This window comes from Manis pentadactyla, chromosome 12 (genome assembly GCF_030020395.1).
Source record: "Manis pentadactyla isolate mManPen7 chromosome 12, mManPen7.hap1, whole genome shotgun sequence".
Taxonomy (NCBI): Eukaryota; Metazoa; Chordata; class Mammalia; order Pholidota; family Manidae; genus Manis; species Manis pentadactyla.
Genome location: NC_080030.1, coordinates 54191630 through 54210595, shown reverse-complemented (window position 1 = coordinate 54210595; position 18966 = coordinate 54191630). Strand labels below are relative to the sequence as shown.

The 18966-nt window shown below is 42.0% G+C and overlaps 1 protein-coding gene across 1 annotated transcript in view; it reads right to left on the bottom strand.

Annotated features, from left to right (window-relative positions):
- IL20RA (interleukin 20 receptor subunit alpha) overlaps window positions 1-15389 on the bottom strand; it is a 34781-nt gene extending 19392 nt beyond the window's left edge. Inside the window, exon 1 of the mRNA XM_036903690.2 lies at window positions 15137-15389. Within this exon, the coding sequence (XP_036759585.2) occupies window positions 15137-15251 (115 nt within the window). The 5' untranslated portion in view covers window positions 15252-15389. The remainder of the gene's footprint in view (window positions 1-15136) is intronic.
- Window positions 15390-18966: the final 3577 nt, after the last annotated feature.

Below are 18966 nucleotides of genomic sequence, written 5' to 3'. Positions count from 1 at the left end.
GCTAGTCCTACAAGAGTGTGTTTGGGTCTATTCTGGTATCTGTTTAGTTGCTGAGTACAGGCCCTCTACCAATTTGTAAGTAAGTAAAACAATAGAGAGAAATATTTTGCCTTGGCCTTGGGCTTTAGTTCTTTGTCTCCTATACAGAATACACTGCAATCAGTCCCATCTGTATAAATGAGAAATACCAGTTCAAGAGTCATCTTATTTATCCATTCAACTAAAGATACTGAAATCCTAACCCCCAGTACTACAGAATGTTTCCTTATTTGGAAAGAGGGTTGTTGCATATACAATTAGTTCGGATGAGTTCCTACTGAGGTAGAGAGGGCTCCTAATCCCGTATGACTGGTGTCCTCATAAGGACACAGCTACGTGAAGACAGTGACACAGAGAGAATGCCATCTGAAGGTAGAATTAGAGGCATCTACAAGCCAAGGAATGCCTGGGACTCCCAGAAGCTGGAAGAAGCAAGGAAGGAGCCTCCTCTAGAGTCTTCAGAAGGAGCGTGGCCCTGCCAACACCTTGATTTCACGCTTCCAGCCTCCAGAACCATGAGAAAATCAATTTGTTGTTTTAAGCCACTCAGACAGTGGTGCTTTGTTACAGCGGCCCCAGGAAAGAAATATAGGTGCTACCATGTGGATATTAACGGTGGATAAACAGATACACTCCTGCCCTTATGGAGGCTAGTGGGAAGATAGACACCATAGACAAGTAAAAAAATAAACAAATTCATACTTGCAAATTTGATGATCAGGCTATAAAAGGAACAAGGCTGGAACAGTGGGTCACAGAACTTACTTAGATAGGGTCCTAGGAGTCAGCTGTGGGGCAGGGAGGCCAGGGTTCCGGGCACCCCCCCACCCCCACCCCGAGATGGGAAAAATCCCATCCAAAAAGACAATGACCTTGGAACTGTTAAAAAGATCAAAGTGTTTGGAAAAAAGCGAGGAAGAGGAGAAAGGCCAGGATGACACTGAGGAAGTACCAAGGGGGTGGATCCCTGATCCTTGTAAGCCCTGGGAAGAAGTCTGGATTATATTTGAAATTCAGTGGGAAAGTACTGAAGCCTTTTAAGCAGGGGAAGCCATTAGTCTATTTATATTTTAAATGAATTACTTCACTACTGAGGAGAGAAAAGATTGGCTGGGGGTAAAAACAGACTTGGAGATACTGCAAAGACCACAATTACAGTGGTATGAGTGAGGGAGGAGGGCTGGCACACAGAAGCTGGGTGTGCATATGGAGATGGGTGGGCAGCTCAGAACTCTGTTTTCTAAGCAGTAACCAGGATCTCCTGATGAAGCAGAGCTGCAAGAGTCTCACCAGGAAGAGAGTTGCTGTGTTGTGAAAGCTAAATTAACAGATGAAGATTTATCAAGGAATACTGGCCCTTTTATCTGTTTTGATGATGCAAAGCACCTTTCTTAAGGAGGAGAAATAGCACACCTGAAGAAGAGAAACAATTTATGACTAGTATTTTCTTGTGGTTTAAAAATCTTTGCAAAGCTTTTAGGCACTGTGTTTGTTTCAAGTTTCAGTAACCAAGAAAGACACTCCTCAACAAACATTCCAGTTGAGATAAGTCAGTTTTCTAACCTCCAGTACTGATAAGATAATTTAATCAACACCCAAGTGAAAATATGTCACACCCATGTTGATACCAGGAGTCATGTGCTAATTTATGGGTAACAAAACATTTTTGTTCACATAGATTTATGGCCTGTAAATAATACTCTGAGTCTCTGGTGATCCATTGATTTCACATCCCAAATCATAAAACAATTGGATTGGTACACCTAGTTTTATTTCTGGGAGTGCTATACCATTAAAACTTTGGTTTGGTACACACCATTCTGCATGGTGTGGTCCAACCTCCCCTTTTGTAATTCTGCCAAAGATAACCATGTTCACCAACCACACCAAATGACCTGCAGCTCTCTAGTAACTTGCCCTGCTGTGTTGGTACCCTTGTCCTATAGCATCTTTCGGAACTAAAAGATACTATACCATTCCTCCATGGATGCATCCATTTAATCAATATCTGCTTGTACTATTTTCATGACATGATATTGTGATGTCGTGTGGGATATGCATGGTCTCCACTACAGGGAGTGGGCAATCCAGACGACAGTCACCTGGGTAAGAGGCCGGTCTCTGAAGAGAAAAATGGAACTGAGAAGACCTCCAAAAGGGGCAGGACCTCTGCATTCTGTGGGGCTTCCCTGACTAGGGTGTGGACTTTGCACTGTGGGTATTTAAGATGGCCTCTGTGTTAACAAAGTTGTGAGGGGTTGATAAGGAAGTGTACACTTAATGCATTTCCAAGTAATGTTTAGTTAGCTATATCTTGTAAATTACATCATTTGGATTTTTGTCTCCTCCTAGTGTTTATTTTATTTTTGTTTTATCTTGGCCTTTGGGAAAGTCTAGCCCAGCTTCATCTATGTTATACACAATAAGGAAGAAGTCCTATGTCTACTCTTGAGTCCTCCTAGTAGGAAGAGAATAGATAAGTGACATTTGAAATGGGAAAATCTATGACAACTTCATTAGTGTAGTTTTATAAAATGTGGTTGCTACATTGGTTCCCAGAGTTACTTTGTATACAGGTCTCTGGGTGTAGCAAAATGGTAGGTGACATTTTCCTAGTGGCTTCAAAGCTGATGCTAAAGTCACTGTCTAGGAATGTTGCAGTTTTATATACCTGACAGTAAAAGGTATTTCCATTTCCTTATACTGTGAAAGAAGCTTATGCATGCATTAATGCCTGATGAACAGCAGTGAAAAGTGGTGAGGTTTTCAGAGTGAACTCACAAAGAGCTACAGCTAGGGTAATCATTCTCGTGGTTACCCAACCCTTCTCTTTTGGGGTGAAGTGCTCCAGCTTTCCCATTATGGACAGTATGCTCAACCACTGGGGAGGAAAACAACCGTGTGGCAAGAGGATTAACAATCCATGTGTCCACTTCTGGGGACTTCCCCTTTGGGGCCACTTGAATTTCTCAGGCTCATGACTAACTAGGAAAGCTCAGCACTGAGGAAGCCCTGCGCAGTCTTGCCCAGAGAAAGTCTCAGCACAGCCCCCTCTCCTGCCCCCACTGTCCTTCTGAAGCTGGAGCAAAGGAATCACTAGGCTCTGTGCTGTTTGACCCTGGGCACCATGTCTTACAAAAGTTCTTGTATTCCCAGCAAATTAATGTCTTTGCTGGCAAATAAGTGCTTTTGAACTGGACTAACCAGAGATCAGCGGGGCTCACATAAATCACGGAGATAGGGCAGGACCCAGATTCATATGAGTGTCTGAATGAAGGTGGAAAAGCCTGAACTGCCCAACCTTAATAGCTTGAAATCACCTTGGCAAACTTTTATTATACACAGGGGATTAGCAGAGTCAGGATACTTGACAGATGCTTCTTAAGGAAGGAGTAGTAGTCATGGCAAGTGGTTGCTACATATTCCAAGTGTCTTTTGAAATAGGAAATACCTTGATATGCTTATAAGACCAAAAAATAAAAAAAATCCACCTCCTGAATGAGTTTCCTATTGGGGTTAGAATGAACTGATGTACAAAAACCCCCAGAGGGTGGTTAACCAATTTCAGGAAGAAAAGGTTGTACCTAACTCATCCTGACCATCACTGAAGAGAGCCAAATGGTATTGCTACCTTCAAATAGATTCTCTGAAGCATTGTTCTAACCTCTTCATGCTGAAAGAAAAGGCATATTTTCTTTCGTTTCAAGTTATAAACAATTTCTCTTGAAATACATTAACTCTTCTCTCTTCCTCTCCCCCCTAATTATATATCAAATGCCCTTAAAAGGTAAGCTGTCAAAACAGCACTTAAAATGTCACTCAGAAACTATTTACCTGAGCAAAGGTACCCAGTTGTCTTCTGCAAAGGAGAGAGCATGGTTTGGTAATACCATCAGTTCCTTTGATCTCAATTATCTTCCCCTAACTACCACCCCACTATTACTTCATTATTATTTCTTTGTCCTCTCACTGCTGTACATTTACAGCACTTCAGTTTTCTCTGTAATAATTCTATATGTTATACAGGGCACTACCAGTCACTCTATCCCATTGGTTTCCGGTAATTGTTTACGTGAGTAGGTCAGAGAGAGGTTCTAAGAACAAGAGCTCTAGAGCCACACTGGGGCCTATCCCTGCTCTCTACCACTTACCAGCAGTGCACCCTTAACTAAGTTACTTAACCTCTGTACCTCAATTTCTTCACTTGTAAAATGAAACAATAAAAGCCTGCTTCATAGGTTTGTTGGGATGATTAAATAAGATTGTTTATATAGAGCTCTTAGAACAGTGCCTGGCACGAAGAAAGAGCTACGTAATCACTAGATCGGTACTGTCCTCCGCAGCAGTAATCTCATTTTACAGTTGAATACATAAATGCCCAAGTGGTTATCCAGTCATTCTGAGGATGCTGGAGCCCAGGTGTTCTGCCAATACCAGGGCTCTCTCTACTAAGTTACTCACCTATTGTCTTTAGGAAGTGCTCCAAAGAACAGTGTTGTGGGAGGAAGAAGGCACTGTATGATCATTATAATTTTTACACGGTACAGATGATTGCCCTCTAAGGAGAGATGTAAGAAATCCAAGGAGGAAAATCCAAGTTTCATTTGAAGGTTTTCTTGGAGGAACTGTACACCATCATGCCATTCACAGCACATACTGTGTGCTAGAAAAAGAAACTGAGGCACTAGGGGAGGACAGAAACAGAAGGTCCTGCTCTTGTGGAGCAGATATTTTCTGAATCTAGGACACAATCCATCAATATATGCTTCTCCTGCCAGGTACGTGAACATTTATGTGGATGAGCGATGCATAAGTCATACAAAAAAAGTGGTGTTACATCTTTAGAGCCACACCTCAATTAGTAAATCTATGTGCTTAAACATGTTTTTGAATACTGATGTTGGTGTTTGATAGCAAGTAGGAAGGTAGAGACTACTTTTAAAAATAAATATATTGATGTTCACTCATCAAAGAGAGTGCTCATCTTCCAAGTAGTTCCCTTGGGAGGGTTTATAATTATTCCCATGGGACTGCTCAGCTCATGGCATTTGGGGCATACTCCTTTTAGCTACAATTATCTTCACATGTAGTTTGAAACATGCAAACAAAATTCTATCTCATTTTTTTTAATAGTCCCACCTTGTTTTTATCCAACATAGCATTTCCCAGGTTGATTTCCCAAGTTTGTTGTAAGTGGCTTTCAAGGCTTTTGAAAACTAAAGATTTGCCAAGATGAAGATTCGCCACTTGATGGTATTCTGACTGCTGTGTGCAGGCTGTACCTGGAAGTCTGAAAGGAAGTGAAGAAACACGTTGCTGGGAGATTTTTGTGTGTAGCCTTCTAAAATGCCTATTTTGAAGATTCCATTATTAATTGTATATGTCAGTCTCATTGTTCATTAGAAAATCAGTCCTACTACCTTAAGCCATCTCTTATATGAATGTCTTCCCTTCCCTTTTGGAAATGAACTTTTTGAGGGCAGGGACTTGATTATATCCACATTTAGTGATCTCCAAAGTATAATAAAGTATGGTGATAATGAATACCATAGTAACTTTGGAAAAGCAGATTCGACTGTGGGTTAGAGTCTCTGCTACTCGATAACTTGCCTCAGAAAGGAAAAGATAAAAGAAAAAACAAGAGGTAAAGACAAACCATTTGGGACCACCAAGATATTAAAAAGAATCTCTGTGGGGAACTCCTGGCTGAATTGAGAGTTATGTATATAGTATCACCATACATTATCCACTTTATTTTACAAATCATTTTCACAACTAGTACTTCTTTTTCTCCTCACAGAAGTAATGAATTCTTCCAATAATATCTCCATCCTTTGACAGTCTCAGAGAGAAAATTGACAAGATAAACACGTGAGGAAAAGATTAAGAGAGTCCTAAAAATAATTGTTTAGTGGTGATTTGGAAATAATTAATAGTATTTATTTCTGCTCATTGTCTATTGGAATTTTGAGGTAAATGAGGTTGATAATGTTATTTCAGTTGTGACCTAAGATTTCCCAATTGAACAAGATGAAGATGGAAGTGTACAGTAGCCATCAGAAACACTGTCAGAAAAATGAACTATTTTTCAAAAGGCAAACTCTCCTCTATAGCACAAATAGATGTTTTGAGATTTTTGAGGGTGACCAGGACTGGGATCAGACCTCTTTGGGGTTGAATTATGCCTTGAGGAAGTTGTGTAACTAAATGAGATGAAATGAACAAGGGTTCCACTATGAGGCTGCCTAGGCCTCATTGAAGATCAGCTTTTTGAGGTACTGTTTTGCAGTAAAGATGCAAAAACACCCACTGGTCAGGCTAAGAGCAGAGCTGCAGGCAAGAGGCCGCCCACGAAGAAGAGTCAAAGGCACTGCTGCACTGACAACCTTGGAGCGTCTCCAGCGGCAGCGCAGAGAATGGATCAATTACATTGGATCAATGACATACTCTTTGCTCTTGCTCATTAAAGCTCACAGAGCCCTCAAAACACTGTGTGGATTCAGGGAGTGGAAAACAGCACCCAGGACACCAGCCCTATCTTAGACAACCAAAACTGTAACAATTGTGCCTTTTAATAATTCTTGGTGGTTTGATTCAGTATTGCAAAGAGCCTCAGACCGCAGTGACTTACTTGCTGAGGCTGCCAATGACCTTGAGGTCAGGCCGTCCTGTAGCTACGAAGCTTCCTTATTCCTACCTGCTTAGTAATACCAGCTTCAGAAAAGTCATCCTCTTCATGGAATTTTGCTATTCGTTCTTGGGTTTTGCTTGTTGATTTGTAGTTTTATAAGAAAAGAAATGTAGGTGTGAAAAAGGAATATTTACCTGGTAATTTATAGATAGAATATGCGTAGAGCAGGATTTAGCTTTATTTTCTTGCTGACATTTTAAGTGAAAAATTTCTGAATTTATATTGATTATAGTTATTCTACATAATATTAATGGCAGCCTTCCTACGACTATTTATTGAATTTACATGTTTTTCCCTACGAGCATATGAAGTATGCTTTATTCATAGTAAGACATTTACTTAGACATTTGATCTCTAATGCATCCTGTTCTCCTCTCCATCTTATATATATGTCTCAGCTTAAAGGACCCTTTTTATAGGGAGCCTGCTTGACCCCTAGATTAGATCAGTTGCTTAATTCTGCGCTTCTAAAGAAGCTTAGTTTCCTCAATTCCGGCACTTATATGTTAAGGTAATGACCTGTCCGAGACTAAAAGCTGCATGAAGAAACTTTGTTTTCTTGTTCACCTCAAAGGCCTAGAACTATTCCTGATGTGTATAAATGAATGACATTGAATAAACGAATGAAAAGTGCTCAGAGGAAGATCATTTAAAAATCACATTGTATCACTTAACTTTTGAAAACTCAAAATGGATGCACTGAGTATTAGGTCATTCTTTTTCCTTAAATCTGATCACCTCAGATCACCTCCTTCCCTTATTTGCCACTGATCTGCATGTAATATTTTATTTTGCATTTAAAAACTAAGAACCAACTTTAAAAATAACAAGGTAGATCATTTAGTAGATAATTAGTGGATCTTTTGCAATATACATACTTTAATCTAAAATGGAGGAGGAAGGATGCCTTGAAATCGCATGGATATTTACCCTAAAGTATGAAAATGGTCCTGGTTGGAGCAAGAGTGAGGGTTTTGCCGTCAAAGTGCAAAAATTTCCCTTTGGCAGTGGACATAGACCATTGATAAATATGTTGAGGAGGTGCAATGTTTATGGAGCCAAAAGGGTAGCTTTTCCCTGCCTTAGAAGCCAAGCCCATGGATCCTGCTCACCACTCCATAAGTCTCTGAGGACATGAGAGGTGTTATGAACTCAACTGTGTTCCCCAAGATCACTATGTTGAAATCCTAACTCCAGTACCTCATAAAGTAACCTCTATTAGATACAGGGTCTTTATAGAGGTGATCAAGCCTAAAAAAGGTCATTAGGATGGGCCCTAATCCAATATGCCTGGGATCCTTATAAAAGGGGGAAATTTGAGCAGAAAGAGAGCATCATTTGAAGGCGCAGGATTGGAATAATGATCAACAAGCCAAGGAATGTCAAGGACTGTGGCAATCACAGGAATCTAGGAGCAAGGCCCGGAACAGATGCTCCCTCAGAGCCTCCGGAAGGAATCAGTTCTGCCAGCATTTTGATTTACACCTCCTAGTTTCCAGAACTGTGAGATAACAAATTTCTGTTATTTTCAACTCCTGAGGTAGTGGTACTTTGTTAGGGCAGCCTTAAGAAACTAATACAGTAGGTGTCTGTTGCTTGCTTCTGTTTTCCCTAAAAAATAGACACATGTTTATTGTAGATAAAAATGAATGCGTTAAAAGTGGCCAAGTCACCTGGAAGTACAGATCAGGAGACTGAGGTAAGGAGAAAAAACATCTGCAAAAGTAAGAAGGAGGAAATTCGAATGATGGAAATGATGTAAACAAATGCCTTAATTAGGAGGACGTGGTTGCCATAATACCCCTATTACCAAAATACAAATGCAGCTGTGTAGGATGAACTTTGAGGAGGCTGGATGAAAAGCAAGCCTGTCCATATTGAAGAAGTAATACTGACAAATCTGTAAAGGATGAAGCACACCCTGGAGGCAGAGCTGGCATTGGATTAAGCAGCGTGCACAGTGACTGAAGCAGCTGTGTGGAAGCCATTTTGGGGACTCAATGGGCAGGGCAGTGACCACCACACTCAAAGACAGAACTAATATTGAGTATGGAATATTTATAATCAATACAAATTTTCTTTCCATTAAAGAGTATCCTTAAAGGTCTAAAGACTACCATCCCAGACATTTTGAGTCCTAGATAAAACATTATGCCATACTTCCATCTTCTGTCTCCCAAGAATCAAACAGAAAAGAAAACCACCTCCACGAAGTGCAATTGTATTCATATGAAATTCTGAGTTTAGATGAGGGGTCATGGTTTGTGTCTCATAGAAGACAACAAAAATAAAAGATGAAAAAGGAGGGCGCCTCTTAGGCATCAGGATCCCTGTGTTCACCAAGAACCCATGCCGAGCCATTTAAGGATGAACCTGCCAGTTGTAGTATTTAAAATGTAGTAGACCTGCCATCTCATCGTAATCAACTGGGAGTCGGCCTGGGGGCTCACGGACACACTGGAACATGCACACACGCTGAAAAGACCAGGAGGCAGAGGGAGCTGGCGTGACCTAACCTAGGAGGTGGTTAACTGAGAGCAAAGAAGACACAGAGGAGGTGGGATGACTGCCTTCGTCTAATCTGAGCGGCTTGTTCTGTAAGGTGTCATCAGTTTAGAGTGAAGACCAACAATGGGTGGACACGAAAGAGAGGAAGACCATAGCTTATTATAGGGAGGAACGTTTTAATAGTTGGAAGTCCGCAAGGACAGGACAACCTGACTAGGGTGCCAGGAGTAGTTTCCTGTGTTGAGAGGTGCTCAAGCAGCAGACAGGTAACGACTTTAAGTAAGATTCAAGAGAGAAGCAGTTGGTTGGACTGTAAGGTCTCATCAACCCTGAGTGTCTATATCAAAAGGAATTCTGAAAAATAAAGTGGAGGCAGTATTTAACTTTAATGTCTCCAGCCAGCATTCTTTTTCCCAAAGTTTTCTTGCTTTCCAATTTTATACGTAATTGATACCACTTGGGATTGATTATAGTGCAATTCTTTTTTCTGGTATCAGCTTTTGTGACAATGTCTCATGAAAAAGTAAAAATGCTGTCAGAACATCACAATCATAGGATAACTTTATAAGTAATATAAAATGATTTCATTTATTAAAATATATGCTGCCTTAAAATGCAGTTAATTCTTAGGTATTTTTTAAAATCATCATGTAGGTAAGTGTGTCAGTGATATCTGGTAAAATTGTACATTGAAGAAAAAGATGTGAGTAGAAAGTCATTTAAAAAATATCATGCATATAATGAAAGATGCTTTAAGTCAAGGAATGTAAATTACTAAGTAATATTTTCTAAAAGTACCATGCCAAGCACTAAAGAAGGCAACACACAGATACTCAGTTTTGTTAAAAATATTGTTTTATGTTGAAATGCTTATACTCAAGTATTACTTTTATAGCATTAATAATTCCATCTGCCTACTGTCTTTGTCTTTGTACAGAGTTTATGCATAAATGGAAAATATGCATCCTACCTACCGCTCTAACAGACAGAGCTATCTAAAAAGGTTCACCTAGAAAACTATCGCTTCCTCCTCATCCCTAGTTGTTCTAGGAAGTGAATGCTGCCTTTCCTGAATGTGTCCTATCGGAAGCTCAATAACCAGTCCCGGCAGCAGGAACACACACTCCGAAGGGTGCAGCTGGTAATAACTTCAGCCACATGCTTGCATCTTGGCTATGTGATCTCTGCAAACATGCTGGACATGGGCCTCAAGCTGGCAAATGAGGAAGCCCTGCAAATGCACAAGGAATCACTCATGTCTGCGCCAACGGTAACAGGGGAGAAGCTGGAAGAGGAGACAAGCTTGTTTCATTTGAGCCTGCAAGTCCTGCTTTAGCTATTTGTCAGGTGCCAGACCTAGACCTGGTGCCTGACAAGTAGCATTTAATATGTTCAAACAAGGTGTTGTCGTGCTACGTTTTGGAAATAATTTACCTTTGGAATAAATTTGGCTGGTATAGTTGGGGAGTACCCTTAAGGATTACTGACTTGAGAAGCAGAAAAAAATTAAACTAAGTGAGAAAAAGCAAAATGCAAAACATATCTCTAGTGTGCTGTTTCATGTAAGAAAGAAGAGGGATATGAGAAAATACATATGTATCTATTTATTGGTGCAAAAGAAACACAGGAAGGATAAACCAGAAACTAAGGCAACTGGTTACCTATGGGAGGGGGTGTGAAATGGGACCGAAGTCGAAGGGATGAGAAGGGAGCGACACCTCTGAGTGCACCCTTCTGTGCAGCTCTGACTCTTGAACCACAGTAACTTTTCTCATACCCTTCAAATACCCACAAATCAACAAACAAAGCCAACTAGATGTGAGGGAACCCTAATCAATGGTAACAAATGGACTTAGTCTTCTTGAAAATGGATAACAACCATAATAAAGGAGGTGAAGAAAAAATTGGGCTAATCTTAGTAGCTTTAGTCAATGGTATCTTGACTGGATATTATAAAGCTGAAGACCAAAGAATTATATATAAGTGCTATAATCCAATTAGTAAATGTGCTTCTCACAGGTTAATGGTGGGAAACAGCAATTTTGAAACAGCTTTTTACTAGGATTGAACAAATAAGTAAACCTATTATAGATAATGATATCTGGCCTTTTCACTGTTGGAGAAGGAAACTACAAGTAAAGAGGAAGGCAGAATGAATCCTGCCTGTGCTGTTAGACTGGAATCAGAGTTGTTGGTGGAAGCTCACTGTCTTCTATACACACACACACACACACACACACACACACACACACACACACACACACAGAAATACAGATGTGTGTGGATGACTGGGTTAGTATACATATTTGTAATTCCCAGCTCTGTCTGCTGAGTGAGCCTAGAAACAACATTCCAGTAGCAATGAGCCTGCCTGGATATTGGTTTCTAAATCCTGCTCTCCAGTAGAAGGAGCTAGAGCTCCACGGGGAAGCGGTTAATTCTGGGGGGTGGGGTGGGGAGGGAAAATAAATGAGCCTCAATCATTTCGCCATGCTAGAAAGAGACAAGTGCTCCAAACAATTGGGGCTTATTGAAAGCACACAGGGGCCAAGCTAGAAGAGTTTTAGTGGACAATGCTGGAACAATTGGCATAACAAAATTAATAATGATAGTATTGGATTCTAACTCAAAGAATTAAGTAAATATTTATGAGTCTATATTGAAATATTTAAACAATCTAATAAATAAGAGGGGGAGAAGGGACAGCTCTTTCTTGCAAAGGAATTCCAATTAATAAATAGAGAAGCAAAGAGTGAAATAACAAATCACCATAGCTGCTGTAGTCACTCTCCACTGATGGATACTAATTTACACTAGTGGGTATAAATTTGAGGAGACACAGGATGTTTGCATGATCTCAAAGAATCTTCCCACAAGATATTTATTAATCACAGAGTGAAAAGTAGTAATTCTATAGTGAGAAAGCCTGCAGATACCAGCTCCACCATGTGATCAATGTTAACATCCCAGGAGGAAGTCATATTAATACTGTGAATCCTTGGCTATGATGCAGCTTGGGAGAGACAAGAGAATTTGTGTGGGATCCCTGCTAAACAGGAATAACCATGCTCTAAAATCATGAGGAAACAGCAAATGAACCCACACTGAGAGACAGTCTAAGGAAGAGGTGACAGGAATTCTTTACACATGTCCAGGACATGAAAGCAAAGAAAGGCTGAGGAACTCTTAAAGGTTGGAGGACATGGAGGAAACATGGAAAATGGCCTTAGTGTAAAAACAGGTGAAATTCAAACAGGGTCTGTATTTGAGTGAATACATTAAACCAATGTTAACTTCTTGGTTCTGAATGAATATAGTACACCACATAAAATGTTAATTGAACATCATTTAGCATCATGTAAGATGATAAAACTGGGGTAACTAGGTGAGGGATTTATGGGAACTCTGTACTATTTCTGAATCTTTTCTGTAAGACTCAAGTTGGTTCAAAATTAAAAGTGAAGAAAAGAAGCTAATGAAGAAAATTTAGTTTACTGGAATCATTTGTGTGTATATAAAGTATGTCCTGGAATAGTTAAATAAAATAACCAGTGTTACTATTTATCTAAGAAGAGACTCTTCAAAAGATATCCTCACTATGATAATTATGGTACATTAGTTCTGATGAGCATAGGCCAAGTGGTAATATTTAGACTGCATTCTGAAGCTCCAAAACTAAAGTTAGGCTCATTTGTTCATAGACATGATAAACTGTATTTCTCCCTCTCTTTGGGGATTTTGGGAGGTCTCTTTGAGGGGAGGCACACTGGAGGTGGACGCCAAGTCTGAGCAGGACTCAGCCAGGTGCAGAGAGGGCAGGGGCATTACAGCAGTGTGCTGCAGGTGTGAGGACCCTGAGATGGAAAGAGGTGGGCATGTTCTAGGAATGGCTGAAAGGCCAGGATGGTGGAATTCAGTGGTGTGAGGCGAGGCTGGAGGGACAGGCAGGAGTGGGCCACAGAAGATCTTGGAGGAGAGAGAATTTAGAATGAACTCTGAGCAGTGGAAGCCTCTGATGGGCTTGAGGAGAGGATGATACACGACCTTGGGAAGACATCTCCCACTCTTTCTTACTGGCTTTGAATGCCTATTTATATAATGCTGACCATGGTTCTTTATCTTTGCTGAGGAATAGGATATGGGAATGGGCCAAGAGCACAGAGTTTGATCACCCACAGGGACAGACTTCCTTTTAAAGCCTCTATCTCTGGAGAGTTTATAGAGAGTGAATGTGAGAGTGTGTGTCATGCCTGCTTTGAGGGAGCATCAAAGATGGGCTGCATGCCATTAAAAGCTTACCTGAAATAAAATATCACTATTTTCCTAAAATGTTGTTGCTATGTTGAATTTTTTTCTTTCTCTTTGTACGTTTGGTATTGATCAAAACACTAAGTTGTACGGCTTTGAAGTTTTGTGCTAAAAATTCAAACACAGCCTTCACCTATCCAGGAGGGGCGAAGTGGTAGAGCTCTTAAAGCCCACACTGCTCAGCAGATACTGTGGCTGATTCATCGCTCTTTCTTAAGAGGCAGATATGGTACTTAGGTAACCACATATACATTCTAACCAAGTTTTCCAGCAGTCGTTAGAGGGCAGAGAGTCCCAGAAGGGGCAGAAATGCTTTAAAAAGAGCTAAGGAAGTACTTTGGTCTCATGAATCAGAGAAGGGTTCTTCTTCAAATTTTGCTTTGAAACCAAGAATATTACTACCTTTTAATGTCCGCCTTCTAAGTCGATTAAGGAGCAAGTTTTACTTATCTATTTGATTAAAAATAGAGACAAGCAAATTTATATCTGGTAGCTGAAGTCTCAATATTTGCATAACTCAGAAATAGTAGTTTCTGATGCAGTTACAGTAAAAGAGAATATAACTAAAATTTGTGGCATATTTAGGATTGAAAACTCTATTGTTCAAAAATCTGCCCAAATCTATATGCACCCTTTTCTCAGCTTTGTAACTACAATGAACTTGACTTTTTCTTTAACTAGTACTTCTGTGGACATTTTGCATTCACTGCTGTGCAGTTCTGGGTTAGAAGGCACAGAAGCTCAATCCAAGGCTACAAAGTAAGGTATTCTGGGAAGTTTTGTTGTTTTAATTTTTTTAAAAAAGGATTTCAGATATATCTTGCTTAAAAAAATTTTTTTTCTCCTCATAAACCAGAAAAGCAGAAGAAGAAAAAAGAAATCAGCTTAATGAATCATTCTGGTTCACTGGATTCCAGTTGGTAGAGAGTTTAAACTCAGGAAAAAACCCCAAAAAACTTCAGTTCCTTCTGTCATGAATCAGTTAAAAGTTTTGTTATTTCCAAACAAAGAGCTCCTTTCTGCACGAGGTCGGAACTGCAAAGTCAAAAATGACGTGCCCAGGAGTGGCGATCTTACTTTAGAAATGCTGCCTCTTTCTAGATGCCGTCCCTTGAGAGGACTTTTAGGGAGGCTGGTTTTTTAAAGCGCTCACGTCCCCTCGCCCCTCCAGCCCGGGGGCAGCTTCTGGTTGAAGGGCTACAGCTCCGAGCGGCCGAGGCGCGCACACGGACGGGGCTTCTCCGCGCGGCGGCGGCGAGGTTGGCGGGAGCCTGCGACCTGTCGGCCAGGCCGACGCGCACGGTCGCTCCAGCCGACCGCGTTACCAGGTGTGGCTGCCGCTCAGAGCGAGCACCCGACTGCAGCCCCGCACTGACAAGTGCGACACGCGGAGCCCTGCGAACCTGACCCAGCCCCGGGCGCGCGAGGGGCGGCGTTAAGTTTCTCCCCAGGGGCCCCGCGGACACACTGCGCCGTCCGCTCCGCGAGTCCGAAAGGGAAACCCGGTGGCCGCGCGGGCCGGAGCCGGGAGGGTGGGCCCCTCGATGGGGCTGCGAGGCTCCCTCCGCGCCGGCAGCAGGCTACACCTACCTGCGCGTCCCGACGGCGCGGCCGCGAGCAGCCCCAGCAGCAGCAGCAGGGCCGGGAGGCCGCGCGCCGGGGCCCCTCTGGCCGCCGCCCTCCCTGGGGGTCGGGAAGCCCACATGCGCGGCGCGGCCCGGTTACATCTCAGCGCGCGGCGCAGCCTCCCGGGGGCGCCCGTGGTCCGCAGCTCGCGCTGCGCGCGGCCCTCCTGACGGCCCGGCGCCCGGGAGGCGGTGCCCTGCCCGCGCCCCACCCTCGCCGCGCCGGAGCCCAGCTGGAAGCCCGGCGGGGGAGGCCGCCCGCGACTCTAGTCTCCAGCCTCTCCGGCTTTCGGTTCTGCGCTTCCGTGCGCGCTTCCAGGACCACAGCCAGCGGGGGTCACCTGTGCAGGTGACACTCCACGAGAGTGCGGCCAGCGCATTGAAAAGTGGTGCTGGTTTTCAGGTTTGATGCCTCTTCTATAAAACTTTTGAAATGCCAAATCTCAGTCCCAGAAGAAGAATGAAATGGATGTTTATTTCTCAACATACTGCCAGGTTCTCTGTCATACGTTGTATTTGATTTCATTTAGTCCTCACTCCCTGCAATTATTGTTCCATTTTACATATGAAGAAAGGGAAACTAAAAGTTGAGATATCAGCCTGAATGAAGTCCCCGAGCCTGTGAGGTGTAGTGTGTGGTTTTCCACGCAGGCCTGATTCGAATTCTACCACTCCTCATAATGGGATGTGGGGTTTAAAATTAAGAAATATATGAAAAACCAGCGAGCCAGTCTCAGTTCTTGAGAGGGAGTTATAAAGGTTGGGCACAGCCCGAGAATAGAGAAATAAACGATTTACCTCGGAGGTATTACCCCTCTCTCTCACAAATACCTATTTTCCAGCGTACAAGAGAAACAACCTTAAGATTAGATCAACTATCTTTATCCTAGAAAAGAGAATATAAAGTAATGGGGAAAAAAAAGTCCTTTTGGTAGAAAGGAGAGGTTGGGCAGGATTTTCAGAGCTCCCTAAATATACGATTTCCTCCAACCCAGGAAGACGTGGGAACAGAGGATGCGGCCAGGCCAGGTAGGTTGTCCCTCCGGCCTCGTGATGCACGCGGCACCGCGGACTCCCCAGTCACATTTCTTGCTTGTCAGCGGGGTCCTTTAGGTTCTGCCAGCAGGGGTGCAGGAGGAATACTGAATGCGGGAGGAGGAGGGGAGAGACCTTCTGCTTCCTATTTCTTTGCTGTTCTTGTCAGCAAGACCCCCCAGTGTTTCTACCGCGGTGAAAGCAGTGGGTTTTCTGTCTAGTTTCCTGCCTCTTCCCCTACTCCCAGAATCAGCCCACATTACCAGTACTGGGCTGGCCATGCCCCCATTCTCGGAGGCCTGCCTTCCCGTGTCCTGGGTTCCTCGCTCAGGATGTAAACCCACATCCCCCCTTTGTCCCTTCAGTCCTGGGGCTGGTATTGCTTCCTGTAAGTACTTTCTCTGTCTTAGTTCTCCAACATCTATTTAACCAATAACCCCTAGCAAATTCTTCCTGTGAAAATCGCTAGTATGGTTCTGTGTTCCCGGCTGGACTGATTCAGTTAAGAGTGTAGGAAGGACTCTCTTAGGAAGAGATCTATGTTATCCGTACATCCTAAGCATTTTCTTGAGTTGCTATTCTTACTGTAAACTGTATTAGTTAACTCCATCACTATCATTTTAAGCCCTCTTAAAAGCATACTTTTAAGTCTAGTGGGTTAAACGTGATATGTATTTGCCACAAAGGTGTTTTGGACCAATCCTTTTTTGGTGTCTAAACTTTAGGACTTGAATGCGTTTCTGTTCAAATATGAATCATTTAAGGACATAAAGGGGCTAAAGTAAACTGCACATAGCCCTCCCTCCCTTGCCCCTAATCTTTAACTTGAGCACTAATAGTTCATTGTTTCCGCCCTCTAGGAAATGGAAATGAGAAGGAGCCCTCGCCCCTAGTAAGTGGGCTACCCCTTGTTTGTGAGCCAATACTGTTCTCTATGTCCCTCCTTCCTCTCCCGCTTCCTCCTCAGCTTCCCCTTTACACGTCAGACAGCAAGTCAGAATTAAACTGGTCAGCAAACTGACCTCTCTGTCCCCAGGATGCCTGTGGTTTTGTAGGATGAGTGCTACCCGAGAAATTGCTAGGTGTTCAGTTGATGTTGCTTATGCATTAAATTAAAGAGTGCAGTCATTATTTTTCTTTCGTTTTTACCTGTGACCTAGAATTCACCTTAGGGAGTTTCCTTAATACCTTTAAATTCTACCCTCTTACCTGTAAACTTCAGTCCGAGTCCCTCCCAGTGTAAATCTTCCCAGTCAAAATAAATCCTATTATCTCCTTCAGAGGTGTTTCGAAATGACTCACATTCAAGTAGAGATTTTCCTCTATTCATAAAGACTAAAACTCTTGCCATGATTTAATACCCTGAGATCTTAATTTTGCAGAGCCTGATGTATGAATTTTTGGGCTGTGTGATCAGAAAAAGCCATAAACCAATACCTCCTACCCCCAATCCCAGTGCTAATATGCAAACAAAAAATACAAGCTCTTCCTATTCCAGTATAACTCTTAAAAAGTTCCAGGGGTGATGTATCATCATCATTAGTATCATCATCCCCATTGTCACCAACATATGAAGTTACTGAATTCTTACTTTGCGCCAGGCATGCTGCTAAGCATTTTGCATTTACTACTTCCTTAGGTCCTTAAACAATTATTTGAGTTAGTCACGTTACCCTGAGTTACAAAACAAGGAAACAGGCTTGGACAGGTCGTTTCCTTAATATGCAACAGAACTGGGATCCGAATCCTGGTTAATCTAATTCTAAAGTCTGTGTTTAATAACTTACATGTTTCTTACATATAGGAAAATAAAGCAAATACATTTGTGTGAACTGTGAAATAACACACATACTAAGATGCACTTACTGATTTCTGAGAAATGCAGCATGGGTGTGATTTCCATATCGTGAACTACACTGTGAATGGGAACAGATGCCCATTCCTGGGCACTCAGGTACAGGCAGGGGCAGGTTCAGAATGCTGTATAATGAGTGCTTCAAAAATAAACCTGAAGATTAGGGGACAAGTGGTAGTTAAAGAGAAAGGATTGGCAAGGTAAATTCTCTGAAAAGGATTGGGGGAGGGGCAAATTCAAGAAAAGAGGAGAGTCCTGAGAAGATAATAAGGCTCCAATACTTAGGAGAGTTCTAAAATTTTTTCAGTCCATTCTGCCATTCTTTGTGGATATTTGGGGGCTATTAATAATGTTTATGTTATGCTGTCTGCTTAAATCCAAATAATATCTGATATTTAAAATGCTATAGAATCTTATGTCATCAAGTCTTCCTCCAAGTCTTTTCAATTTTTTTGAGGAGTTCATGCACTTAAAAAAATTTTGTAGTTGTCAAGTACCACTTACAGAAAAATGCACCAAGATAGATGTTACAGCCCAACGAGTTATCACAAAGTAAAAGCATTGGTTAGCACCACCAAAGTCAAGACATAGAAGAAGGCTTACCCTACAGAAACCACTTTCTACCCCTTTGCCATTCCCCCAAACCTTTGGGTGTATATTCTGCGGTATCTGGCTTCTCTAACTCAACATAATGTTATGAGAGTCATCCATGTTGTTGCCTGTAGCTGTAGTGCACACTGCAAAGTTACCCATTCTATGACAGTGCCACAGTTTAATTATCCATTCTGGTTTTGATGACATTCGGATTCTTCCTGGTTTGGAGCTGTTAGCAATAGCACTGCTATTTACTGAACATTCTTTGTATGTGCCTCTTGCTTAGGTGCACATATTTCTGCCACATACAT